Source organism: Myotis daubentonii, chromosome 10 (assembly GCF_963259705.1).
Source record: "Myotis daubentonii chromosome 10, mMyoDau2.1, whole genome shotgun sequence".
Lineage (NCBI taxonomy): Eukaryota > Metazoa > Chordata > Mammalia > Chiroptera > Vespertilionidae > Myotis > Myotis daubentonii.
The window spans coordinates 75,891,903-75,905,540 of NC_081849.1; the positions used below are offsets into that span (position 1 = coordinate 75,891,903).

At 42.4% G+C, this 13,638-nt stretch overlaps 1 protein-coding gene across 1 annotated transcript in view; it reads left to right on the forward strand.

Moving 5' to 3' along the window:
- The window catches only part of POU6F2 (POU class 6 homeobox 2), a 410,247-nt gene that overhangs the window by 279,421 nt on the left and 117,188 nt on the right, over window positions 1–13,638 (forward strand). Inside the window, exon 5 of the mRNA XM_059656173.1 lies at window positions 11,661–12,004. Coding sequence (XP_059512156.1) covers window positions 11,661–12,004 — 344 coding nt within the window. The remainder of the gene's footprint in view (window positions 1–11,660; window positions 12,005–13,638) is intronic.

A 13,638-nucleotide genomic window follows, 5' to 3' on the forward strand; every position in this document is an offset into this window, starting at 1 on the left:
ACTGAGAGGAGGCAGGAAGATTAAGAGAAAGAAAGACCTGACTAAAACAGGGTTGCCTTCGGTAGGAAGTTGTTGGGTAAAAGAGGCAACCAGGTGCACATTATTCATTATAGTGCAAGGTACCATGTGCATGTTCCACTGTGAGGGTGCAGAAGAGAGCAATTCCTCCTGCTGACTGGGGGTGCCAGCCCTCCCTGGCAGGGCAGCTGCTATTCAGTTCCAGTGCTTATACAAGAACAAGCATCACGTTGCCAGACCTCCCTGGATTTTTTTTTAAGAAAAATGTCAATGAAGATTTTATGTAGACACTCCTGATTTTTTAATGTTGTCAACCAATTCAAACTTTTTCTAAGCCTTGTTTCCATAAGCCGTGTTGAGCCATATCCCAGAAGTGTCTGTCTCTGAACTAGAAGTGAGAGTGTCCAGAGGGGGTTAGAATGAGTCTGGAACGGTGCAGTCATTCTCCGAGACGGTCCAAGCACCATGGTTTCATCTCTGGATGATGCGAACTATTGCGCTCTTGTATAAAAGTCGTGGTATACCCCTGTCTGTGTGTTGGAAGGATAATTCTGATGGCAGATGGGCACTTGAAACAACTTGACAGCAGTTGTTGAATTAATGAATGAGAAAGAGAAAGATTAAAGAAGGTAAGAGATTAGAGACCAGTAAGTAGGTTCTTTCAATGATCCAGACGAGGCATACAGAGGTTAACTTAGGAAAATGGAAGTGGAAAGAGAGGAATAAACAAGGAAACTATCTGAGAGGAAGAGTGATGCGTTTGTGGAGGTAGTTCATGCTGTTTGCCAACTTTTTCTGGCTCTTCTCTCTGGGAGTTGATAGCATGACACTTCTTGGTGCCCTTGCCTTTGAGTGGTGCCATGTGACTAGTGCTGGCCAATGACTTGTGAGAGAATGACAGGGCTATTTCTGAGCTGGAGCATTTAATTCCCACCCTGACAAGCTCTCTTTTCTTTTGTCATCATCCAATGGTCAAGATAGTTGCTGCTCCATCAGCTTGTGCACCTCTTTAATGAGGCAAGGCCCCCTGCCAACTTATGATGACATGAAAAGAAATAAACTTTCTTGGGTACAACCATTGAGATTGTAGGGCTGCTGTTACCACCACGTAGCCTAATTTATCCTTACTAATACATTTGTATTTGCCTCTTGTGTTGATACAGCAATAACCAAGTAAAAATAAGGCTACTTTACTTCCAATAAGCAAAACCAGCCAGCCTGCAGGAATCCATGAAACATATGCAAAAACATTTGTACTCACATACGTAAGACCATATTACGTCCTAACCTCATTAATTTTCCAGTCTCTCTTGCTTTTTATGAATTTTCCCAAGATTCTTTGTTTGATAACTCTTCTTCCAGTAGGATTATCGGTAATGTAATTAATAATTCCATTAAATTATTAGTTGTCTTCCTTTTTAACTTATTACATATGAAAGCTTAGACTGGACGATATAAATTGAATGGCTAATTTGCACATTAATACAACATAACCAAATTAGCCATGAAGTATATTAATTTTCCTGCAAAAGAATTCTATTATAGCTATAGAAAGAGAAAATAAAAATGAGAATAATAATATTTATGATGTAATCTGAGTAAATTTTAAGTGGTAAACATTTTGCTACACAATTAAAGTCATTTAATTCTTTTTAATGAATATGGAATGGAATTGCAAATCTGTCAAGGGTATATTTTTAATTCCTATGCTTCAAAATATAAAAATAGGTGTAGCTTAAGGAAAACATTATAATTTATTGTGCAGGCCAAGAAAAACTAGGATATACGTGGTCCTAGGATCATGTCTGAGTTCATATTTCTTCATTTGTAAAGTGAGAAGACATACACGCTACCCCCCCTTCTCTAAAAATAACAACTAAATGTCGTCAAATCTGTGAAGCTATTTGGCAACCCTGATGTTGTTGTATAGGAACAAAGCTGAATTACCTACTTAGAGAGTTGGAAGTGCAGCCTCTGTAAGGAAGGTCTGTGGTGCCGTGGGAGAAATTAAGAAGAGGAGAGCGTGGTCAGATTCTCAAAAGGAAAGCTCTCGCTCTACATTCCAGCAGCCACAGACTTCCAAAGGAATCAGCCACCGCATCTTCGTCACTTAACTTTTTTAATCTGAACTGACAGATCACTGGAGAATAACTGTAGGGAATAATCCCCACACTGGCAGAGGGGATGGATTAAACCAACCATGAATATAAGCACTGGCCCATGTGTCCATAGCCTAACAGAAATTTGAGTGGACATAGTGCCCTGTTTCAACCAGGCGCAGTATCCATAGAATTGCCCGTAATATATTCTCCTGTGATCATGCATCTTCCCTTTCCATGTGGACAGCTCGGTTTTTAACGAATATGGCTTCACTTCTACCCTAATGATTCAAAAGTTTCCCTGGAAAAACCATGCTCAGTAAATGTGAGTTATAATTTTAAACCTTCTAACCTCCAGTTAGAAGGTCAGTGGGCCTTCTGAGAAGGGGTTACCAAGGATGTAAGTAACTTTTCACATTTATGGAGGAAAAATAATGGGATTGAATGTCACATGAGCACTTCTTTGAGCTGCTTCCTAGCTCACCCCACTCACAAATGTACTTTCTGTCACTGAACTCATATGGTATTAGAAGTGAAGGTGGCATAGTCAATGACGTACTGTGAACTTCAAACCTCTCAAAACAAAACAAAAATGCCCGTGGTTAGTCATGGAGAACTGGAGAATGAGCAGAGTTCATAGAGAACTGACAAGCAAGAGTCCCATTGTCCCAGCTGTATTCTTCACCAAGCCTCCTCCAAAGTCTGCAAGAGAAGGAAACCAGTGATTGTGGGAAGGTTAGGATTTGCTGATGAGTAAATTTAGCCTTATCTGTTGAACAAATGGATTTTAAATCAAGAATAAATGTTTCCATTTACAATCAATGATTCCCTGTAGGCTATGCAGAAATCAATCAAAACCAAGGGACATGTAGCATCTATCCACTGGAATTTAGTCAAAATACACATTCAAATTCTAAGAGTTCTCATTTGATCTGGTGTCACCACCTGGAGAGGAGTTGAAAATCTGATGGAAATGGCAGGAGGGGGTTACTTCAATCCTTTCTAAAGGAAGCTTATTTAAAGACTTATCATTGGGCCCAGCCAGTGTGCGTCAGTGGTTGAGCATTGACCTATGAACCAGGAGATCACAGTTCGATTCCTGGTGAGGGCACATGCCCGGGTTGCAGGCTCGATCTCCAGTGTGGGGTGTGCAGAAGGCAGCAGGTCAATAATTCTCTCTCATCATTGATGTTTCTATCTTTCTCTCCCTCTCCCTTCCTCTCTGAAATATATATACTAGAGGCCTAATACACAAAATTTGTGCAAGGGGCTTGGCTCTCGCAGCCACAGCAGTTTGCCTCGGCTCTCGCAGCCGTGGCTTTGTCCTGAAGGTCGTTCGGAAGGTTGTTCAGCTGTCCAGTCTAATTAGCATATTATGCTATATATATATTTATACAAACGAGAGGCCCAGTGCGTGAAATTTGTGTACTCGGCAGGTGGGGGGGGGGGATCCCTCAGCCCGGCCTGTTCCCTCTCACAGTCCAGGAGCCCTCAGGGGATGTCCGACTGATGGCCAGCAGTGGGACATCCTTAGCACTGCCGTGGAGGCAGGAGAGGCTCCCACCACCACTGCTGCACTTGCCAGTCATGAACCTGGCTTCTGGCTGAGCAGTGCTCCCCCTGTGGGAGCACACTGACCACCAGGGAGCAACTCCTATGTTAAGCATCTGCCCCTGATGGTCATTGAGTGTCATAGTGACTGGTTGTTCACAGTTTGGTCAATTTGCATAATAGCCTTTTATTATATAGGAGATATATATATATATATTTAAAGTTAGCATTGGTATGACTGCATTTTCTTCCTCTACTCATGCTATACACTCACTTAACGAGGAGGGCATCCATGCCAGGCTTCTCACAGCTCAGTGTCTAACATTTGCCTGTGCCTGGGGAGAGGTCAGCTAGGCCCGGGTTGTCCTAATTAGTCAGAGGAAGGTCCGCTATGGTTTCCCACCTTTGTGCCCTCAAGAACCTTTTTGTAGTTATTTCTCCTTTTCTAATAGACTATCTGAAAGGGTTTTCCTTCAAGAAAAATGCATTTTTAAAAAAATTCATATGCATATTCCCTCTTAACACATATTTGCAATTTTAATCAATCAAAGATGTTTATTACACTCATTTAAAGCTTCTCAGCAGCATGAATTAACTAGTTTCATCACACTGGATAAGCTTGACTATAGATTAATCCATGCAGCCTTATTAGAGCATTCATCAACAGAAAAATGGATAAAGAAAATGTAATATGCAGGGTAAAGCAAAAAGTATCTTTGCAGTTCTGAGTATGCAAAACACAGAGTTTATTCTTGTGTTATTATTTATCATTGTATTATTATTACATTACAAACAACTGTAAAGCTACTTTTGTCCTACCTTGTATGTATAATAAGATATTATTCTTCCATGAGAAAGAAGGAAATCCTTTACTTTGTGACTATATGGGTGTAACTTGAGGTCATAATGCTATGTAAAATAAGTCTGAGAAAGACATGTACAGTCTTACTTGTAGAATCTTGCAAACACCCAACTCACTCTGGATGGTGTGGCCTAGTTGGTTGGGTGTCATCCCATGCACTGAAAGGTTGATGGTTTGATTCCTGGCCAGAGCACATGCCCAGTTTGCAGGCTCACTCCTTGGTAGGGCGCATGCAGGATGCAGCTGATCAATGTTTCACTCTCACATCAATGTTTCTATTTCTCCCTCTCCATTACTCTCTCTCTCAAAATCAATAAAAACAAACAAACAAACAAAAAATACCCAAATTCATAGATACAGGGAACAGGTTCATGTTTGCCAGAGAAGGGGTATGGGGAGAGGGGGGAAGAATGAAATAGGTAAGGGTGGTCAAAAGGTACAGACTTCCAGTTATAAGATATATAACTGGGGATGTAATATACAGAATAGTGACTGTAGTTTAAAAAAACACTGTAGTGTATATTTAAAAGTTGCTAAGAGAGTACATTTTAAAAATTCCCATCACACACACAAAAAAGGAACAATGTGTGGTAATACATGTTAACTAAAACTTGTGATAATCATTCTACAATGTAGATATATATCAAATCATTATGTTGTATACCTAAAACTAATAAAATGTTACATACCAAAGAATTTTATTAAGCATATTTTATATTAAAAACTAGAGGCCCAGTGCATGAAATTCATGCACAGGTAGAGTCCCTAGGCCTGGCTGGCCATCAGGGAAGATTAGGGCCTTCTGGCTGCCCAGCCAGAGCCTTCCTTCATTCTTCACCGCCCCCTGGTGGTCAGCACATGTCATAGCGAGCAATCGAGCTCCCAGTCTCCTAGTCGAATTTCCAAGGGGACATTTGCATATTAGCCTTTTATATATATATAGATAGTTCATTACTGCTTGACCAGTGTTGCTCAGTGGTTGAGAGTTGACTTATGAAATTAGGAGGTCACGGTTGGATTCCTGGTCAGGGCACATGCTGCGGGCTTAATCCCCAGTGCAGGGCATGTAGGAGGTAGCCAATCAATGATTCTCTCTCATCATTGATATTTCTATCTCTCTCCATTTCTCTCTGAAATCAATAAAAAATATATTTTTTTAAAAAATGAAGAGGACAGTTAAAAAAAAAAAGAAGAAGAAGAAGAAATCCATCTGGGGAACTTATAACTGCCACCCAATTTTAGAGGCAACACATCACAGAGTTCTGTGGACAACATACGCTGATATCCTACTCAGTTATTTTCCTTAAAATGTCACCAAGCCTGATCACAGTGCTGCTGCTGCCCTATGTATAAGCATAAAGGAAACATTCTCTCACCATCAAACCAAACGTGTGCCATGAAGGTACTGTGGCCTTTCCCTACCTTCCCTGCAGTCCTCCTTCTCACCTCTGCTGCTGCAACACCAGGTCTCTGTTCTCTATAATAACAACTCACGATTCACCCCCAAATTAGCATCTTTATCCTCAAAATGCACATTTGTGTTTCATATCAGCATGTTCTAAAAAAGGTTTTGCTTGCAGCAAGACAGAGGTACAACTTTACACACTTTCCCAAGAGCTGAACAATTCATCACGGAGCGGACACCTTCAAATTAGCCTCTGTAGCCAAGTACTGGTGCCGCCTCTGCTCAAGAGCAGGGCTGTGAGGGCACCTGTGCACGAGTGGGCAGTTATCTTTGTTCCAGCTCTCAGGGGAAAACAGGTTGCCCTGTCTGTATAAGTGATTCTGTTATGGTAAGAGGCTTTGGGAGGCGACAGGCCTAAGATGGAGTTTTCCATAGCTCTCACCAGCTAGGCAGACTTGGGAAGGTCACTTAAACTTTCTGAGCCCAAGTTCTATGTGTATAACATGGCACTGATAGCACCTCTCCACATGGCTGTCTTGAAAAAGGAATACATGCCTATTCAGTGAAAGTACTTTTCAAACGATTAAGCACCGTCTTGTTTTGAACCCATGATCTCATCACTGCTCTCCGCCAGCTTCCAAGACTTCTCCAGCATTTCTGGAAGTAACAGGAGGTGCCTGTGTGTGCTCAGGTATGAGTCCATGGTCCCCTCTGATAGTAATCCCCGTGCTCCGCTCTGTCAGACCTATGCCTCTGCAGCAAGCTCAGCGTTTTCCTCCCTGTGCCATCCAGCATCGCGCGGCCCTGCCCACATCCCTCCCTCCGCTTCACCAGGTGTAGTCCCTGCTGGCAGCTGCCTTTAACCCTCTGGACTACACAGCCATGTGGAGGGAAAGATTACTCTCTTCCCTTGTGGTGTCCCAAGGCAACATGGCTTGGTCTCCAGTGTGTGACTATATAGAAACAGTTATTATTATTATTATTATTATTATTATTATTATTATTATTAAAAAATATGCATAGCATAACATTTGTCATTTTCACCATTTTAAAATATACAGTTCAGTGGCATTAAGCACATTCGCAGTGCTGCCCAACCGTCACCACTATCTAGTTCCAGAACTTTTTCATCACCCCAGCAGGAAACCTCCATACCGGTCACCACTAGTCTGTTTTCTGTCTCTATGGACTCACCTATTCTGCATATTTCATATAAATGGAATTATTCGATATGTGTCTTTGGCATCTGGATTCATGCACTTAGCATCAGACTTTCAAGGTTGCTCTTCTTTAACTCGGCGTTCTCTCTCTCCCTAGGACCAGGCTTGCGCCAGCGGATGGGGCTAAAAGTGGGTTTGAATAGCCATTACTACCATGCCCTGTTCAGGACTCCTAGTCACTTCCAATGATAAGTCCCCACCTGCTTCCTTCCTCCCTAGCATGAGACTTATCCCTGCTGTAAATGTGTTTCTCTGAAGCTACTGTAGTCCCGGATATGTCCAGGAGTGTGTAGCATCAGCCATGAATAATAGCTCGTACTCATTCCCGCAGGCACTCAAATCCAAACATGCCCACATATGCCTCAACCTGAAAAGTCCAAGAAATGCTGAAGTTGAGATCCCCACTAGAGTGCTGATGATAACAGGATGTTATACTTTGTGTTAACCAAAGTTAGCATTTGAATACTATTTTGCTTTCTGTGAATCCTAAGATCTTTCAAATACTTTGCTAAGTGGAAGACATATCTACATGTGTTCAGAATCTTTCATGGACTTACTCTTTATCTGTAGGTATATGTTTTGCTTTTACTTTCCATTTCTCTGATTTGAAAGTAGTCTTATGTGAATCCCATTCAATATCATTCCATACCTCTGCTGGTGTGGTTCTCTTTATGTGTGTGGTTTCCTGAGGAAACCTTTAACAAAAATTCAAAATAAGAATTTGTTTCTAATTTACAATGGACATAAAGAAACCGAACAAATGGAGAAATGTAGGATTCTTGGCTAATCCTTTGTCATATTTAATTATTTATTTGGGAAATTTCAAACCACTGGTTTTGCCATAGTGTTCCCTTCTCTCTAGGAAATTCAGAGTGTGGTTGAGTTTTGCCCTTTATTTCTTTTTCAATAAGTTTAAAAAGTTTTAAATAGCCTAATGTAAATTTCTATGGATCTCTTTTTCTTTCATAGCTACTGTTATTGTAGTTAACGTGTATATTTAACATTGGCCTGTAAAGTGTAGTAACCAGACATGGAGGAAATAATCACAAAAAGATATAAATACCAGGGAAGAAAATAAACTCTTTAATATATCATAAATAGGGTCAGAGTTTTATCCTCCAAAATTACCATTTTATTGGCAAACATTCCCTAAAGTTCAAATATGTTCTTGAACCTTCCTAACTTGTGTCCATATCTCAGTGTGCTTTATACAATTAGCCACTTAGAGGCTAGATATTTTAGCATTTTTAAGCTTTTATTTTCATACTATAGTGTAGGTCAGTGGCCGGCAAACTATGGCTCGGCAAACCACGGCTCGCGAGCCACATGCGGCTCTTTGGCCCCTTGAGTGTGGCTCGTCCACAAAACACCGGCTCTTCCACAAAATACCGACTTCTGCGCATGGGCCACAAAGTTTCAATCGCACTGTACATGCATGCCTGCATGTGGTATTTTGTGGAAGAGCCACACTCAAGGGGCCAAAGAGCCGCATGTGGCTCACAAGCCGCAGTTTGCCGACCAAAGGTGTAGGTGGATTTGGCATTTTTTTGACAAGAGTTACATTACATTCTTGTATGACCCACTCACGATTTCCTTTGTATCCAGGATGTATCTGAACATATTTTATTGTCCATTTTGCATGCAGATGCCAAATTAGTTTATGTAACTCAAAAGTTTAGTTTAGGTCATGCCTATCCAGGCAAGCTGCAGGTCATGGGAAAGAAATAGCCAATGTGAACTCACCAACATAAAGGAATGAAGACAAATTTGGGACCGTGTCTCATAAATAGGTTAGGGTCTGTTGCACCTAGCCGTCGGCCAATATCTATCTGCCAATATTCCTCGGTCTTTCCTGCTTCTAAAGGCTGCGTTAGATAAATGCTTTTCTAACCAAAATGAAACAGGATGGTATTTAAGTCAACCATGGAATAAGCACTGACAGATGTGCCTCCCACCTGACAGAAATCAGGACAGGATTTATTTGAATCAGGCAGGAGGCCAGACGCAATTATTCACAAAGTCTGTATGTCCACCCGAAGGAGACATCCAGCCCCACTCCCTCCACCCTTGCCCCCCCCCCCCGTGCCCCATAATGGAGAAGATCCTGGGAGGTAAGGATGGAGCTGGGCTCCCAGATCTTCAATAAGATGTGATTTTGTACAATAGGAGCCGGGGGAGGGCAGAGAAGGACAAAACCAAACCACACCCTTTAAGTTCCAATAAGTGGCATGATGACTGAGAATTTTTATTACATAGACTTCATTCCTTGGAGCAGTTTTGGGTTTTCAGCAAAATTGAATATAAAGTTCAGAGAGTTCCTACTGACTGGGCATCTTCCAGCCCTCTCTCACACACACCACCTCTACCTCTAGAGTTCAGAGCACTCTGGGTTTACACACAAGGAGGGACACGCACCAGACTGAGCGCTGAGCAGACCTAGAGTAATTCACTGACCCAGTGAGGACCAACGTGGAACACATCCCAACGTGGAAGCCCTACATGGTAGCTGAGAGCACAGAACTGATAGTTGGTGTCCCCAAGAACTAGCATGTTACATTTCATCACTACAGCTATGCCTTGTTGAAACAAACCTGAGTCTATATTTGAAATCTGATTTACACGAGAGGTTAATTGGGAGTTCCATCTTCCCACCACTTCACAAGTAAGTTCCTTACCTTCTCTAAAGTCTAAACTCAAAACTTCCCAGAGCCTCTGTTCCAGGCAGTCTATTCTCCACATTGTCCTTCAGGAATATCACCTGAGCCATGCTGGATTCTGGATGTTTCTCCACCCAGAATATCTTCTCTTGGCCATTTTGGTCAATTTCCACACTGTTGACCACTTAGTGATATGTATCAAACATCTATTGTTAGCAGGTCTCTGTAACATGTACCTCAAGCCTGATCATTTCTTATGAGTTAATCTTATCTCCACAAATAGACTACAAACTCCTTAAAGGCAGTTTTGAAATACAATGTATTACCTGGCACAGTACTAGTGCCTGACTGTTATTCAATGAATTTTACAAAATTATTCTTAACTTTACAAAGAGAGTCACTGGTTGATTTCCTTACAGAGAAAGTCCTTTCGGTGTCCTCAAAATATGGGTCAAAGTACACACAAATATGTTCTTGAGGACATACTTGTTATATAAAGACACGTATATATCACTATAGAATCAGTAGATTTTTTGAAGGAACATTTTCTAAAAATAGGGACTAGCTTAATGTTGCAACCAGAAGTTATTACCTCTGGAAATCTTGACAAATTCTAGGTAAGGGAGGAGCAGGAAAACATTGCAGCCCTATGCATTCAACGTTGACCCTTATATTTATTTGTAGGCTTGTTGGAAAGTCTTCAGACTGAAATTCAGGCAAAGAAGGACATGAACTGGCAGCAACAATTTTCTCTAGATCATTCTTTGGCCAAACTGCATGTCTTTCTGCTGTAGAAATTGTTCAGTGCTAGATGGACGTCTGAGAACAAATTTCGTGTGCTCAGTGTTAAGACAGCTTGTCCTACCAACTCTTACTTTTCACATAATAAGAAAATCTTGAAGAAAAGAGAAAGAAAGGAAATCTTGAAAGATGATTTCATTTTCTCAGTTTCTTGCGTGTCCTTGGGGTGCTAATGTGTTTAGTTACCACAGTATACAGTTCACAATCGCCTACAGTAACCCAGATTTTGGGGGGAGGAGTATCTCTGTATCTTTGATCAGCAGGCAAAAACCTCAGGGTCAGGATTCTGACTCTGCAAAACAGAGAATCGTGTATTGTAGAAACTCGAAACTAACATGTCTAGGCCAACTGGCAGAGGTCTGAAGTGGCAAGTGAAAATGACACGATTAATCGCATTGGTGATGAAAGGCTTACAAACTATTTAGTTTTCTGTTCTTAACTCCAGCCCAGCATTTACCAAAAGAATTAAACTGGTTGAACCTTAAATCAAATCTTGAAAGCATAAGTGTATTGCCCAAGCAGTGTAGAAAGGAAGAGAGAAAGTACTTTGAAACATGACCTCCATTTCTAGCGATATCTTGGCTTGTACTGCTCAATACCTTTCAAAGTAACAACCTGATGTGGCACATTCTCACCTTCCTTGAATTTTTACATTTTTCCCAAGAAGTGACTCTTTTTAAAAATATATATTTTTATTGATTTCGAAGAGGGAGCGAGAGATAGAAACAGCAATGATGAGAGAGACTCATCCATGGGCTGCCCCTGCAGCCCCGCCACTGGGGATGGAGCCCCCAACCCAGGCATGTGCCCTGACGGGGAATTGAACCATGATCTCTTGATTCATAGGCCCACGCTCACCACTGAGCCACACCGGCACAGTGACTCTCTCTGCCAGTGCCCCACAACCCTTTCACGTACCAAGGGTGAGAGGGTAAACTTTTTCGAAAGGGCAGCTCACACCAGACAGGCTGCCAGGGACGCACAGCAAAATGTTCTGTCCTGTTTGTTTCACCCCCACGTGTGTGTCTGTCTGTTTTTTCCTTGTAGCTACCTCATCCCTGAACTCCCAACTCCAGCAGCTCCAGCAACTCCAGCAGCTGCAGCCGCCACCGCCTCCGCCCGGCAGCCACCCGCAGGCGCCCCCACCGTCCCCGGCGCCGCAGCCCCAGCCCCAGCCGGCCCCGCCCCAGCAGCCGCCACCCGCCTCCCAGCAGCTGCCAGCTCCGCCGTCGCAGCCCCCGCAGCCTCAACCCCACCCTCACCCCCAGCACCAGAACCAGAACCAGAACCAACCGTCTCCGACTCAGCAGAATGCAAGCCCCCCTCAGAAACTCAGCCCATCTCCAGGACATGGCCTTCCGTCGCAGCTCACGCCACCCAACCCTCTGCAGGTACGCCCTCCGCCCGGCCCAGGGCCACGCGGGCCCTTCCATGGGGCTGCGCCCTCCCCCCAGGCAGAGGCCAGCAAAACTTAGCGTCCAGTTCTGCAGCGTCTAATTCAAACTGATCTCTTTAGACAGAGGCAGGGGAAGCACATAGCAGGCAACTGGGGATGCACGTGGAGGGAACAAATGGAACCCCGTTGATGGTACCCTCCCAAGGATAAATGTTATCTGCCTCCTCCGGTGAGAGGCCGGCACTGTAAGTGCATTTGCAGCCTGTAATAATTCCACTTTATGATACTTTTTGAAGGCAGCAAAGATAGCATCCAATTAAAATTATTACTAGCACCGTTTTGTAGCCCCGCGGAGAACTGTATCTCCTGTCCATGAGGCATGGTGGTTATTTCTCTATATTATGAATACGACAGTGTCTTACCTTAAGTACTTTGTGCTCTTTTGTTTCTATTTTTCTAAAGACTCTCTGGGGTTAGGAGGGTAAAGAAATTTAGCCCCAGTCTTATGTCCCAGATTCCAACCATCACTCCCTTGACTAACAAGTACTCTAGATTCATGCCGAGAGCCTCACGAGTATGCGTTATAACGGTTATTTTAAAAAGTAATAAGGCTTCTGTATTATTACTGTGCAGCTGGAGGGCAACCAAGATACTTCAGGCTAATCGTGAATGTTCACCTTTAACCTACTATCATTGAGGAGCAATGGATCGGAGCATTCAGGAATATTTAACTTTAGAGTTCAGAACACCTTTCTTAACGTAGAGGCCTTTAAAATAATTAGCTTCAAAACATAGTGACTGTGATATCAACCCATCAGATCCAGAAATTAATAGCTCGGTGTTAGACTTTCATAATGTTTTCCCTCATGAGATTTCAGATGACTTAGTACATTTGTCGTGCAGTGACAAAGTCTGGCAGAGTGGGCAGCCTATGCATTCATTTCAGAGCCAACTCCCCCCCTGCCTGACGGTGGGGCATGCGGTCCTCCTACCCTAGGATGGCAATAGCCATTGCATTCTTAGGGCCCAAATAGGAAAGTATACAAAAGTCACAATAAATTGGTACACAGGCAGAAAGGCAAGTAAATTAGAGACCTAGCCTTTTAGACCAACTTTGCTTGTTATGTTTGTTATTTTAGAACCAACATTTTTCGTATGAACTTGGATTCTCAGTGGTGGCCCAAAGTTTTCCTGGAAATGAAAACATTTGGGTGAGATGAATAATTGTATTTTCCCTGGCACTTGGGTCATAGCTACTTTCAATTTGGACATTTTCCTGAGACGGGTTTGAGGTTGTATTTTTTTTAAATATCACAAGTATGCGACAACGTACCACTTTTGACATAGGACTGGAATGAGTTTTAAAAGTCTTTACTGTACACTTGACAGCTACGGAAACAGTAGACATAATCAGATTTACAAAATGCATGATTACAATAATCCTAATGTTTTCTGCGTTTGGAATTCAACTCTATTATCCCACAGAATGAGCTTAATACTTTTTGAGAGCAGTTAAATTAGATGTATCCGTGCACCGTGTAATTAAACACTTCCTCTTTCCAAGTCATCAAAATAAGTGCAATTACCAAAGAAAAACCTGCCCCAGTCTGAGGGAGGAGAGCCCTCAGC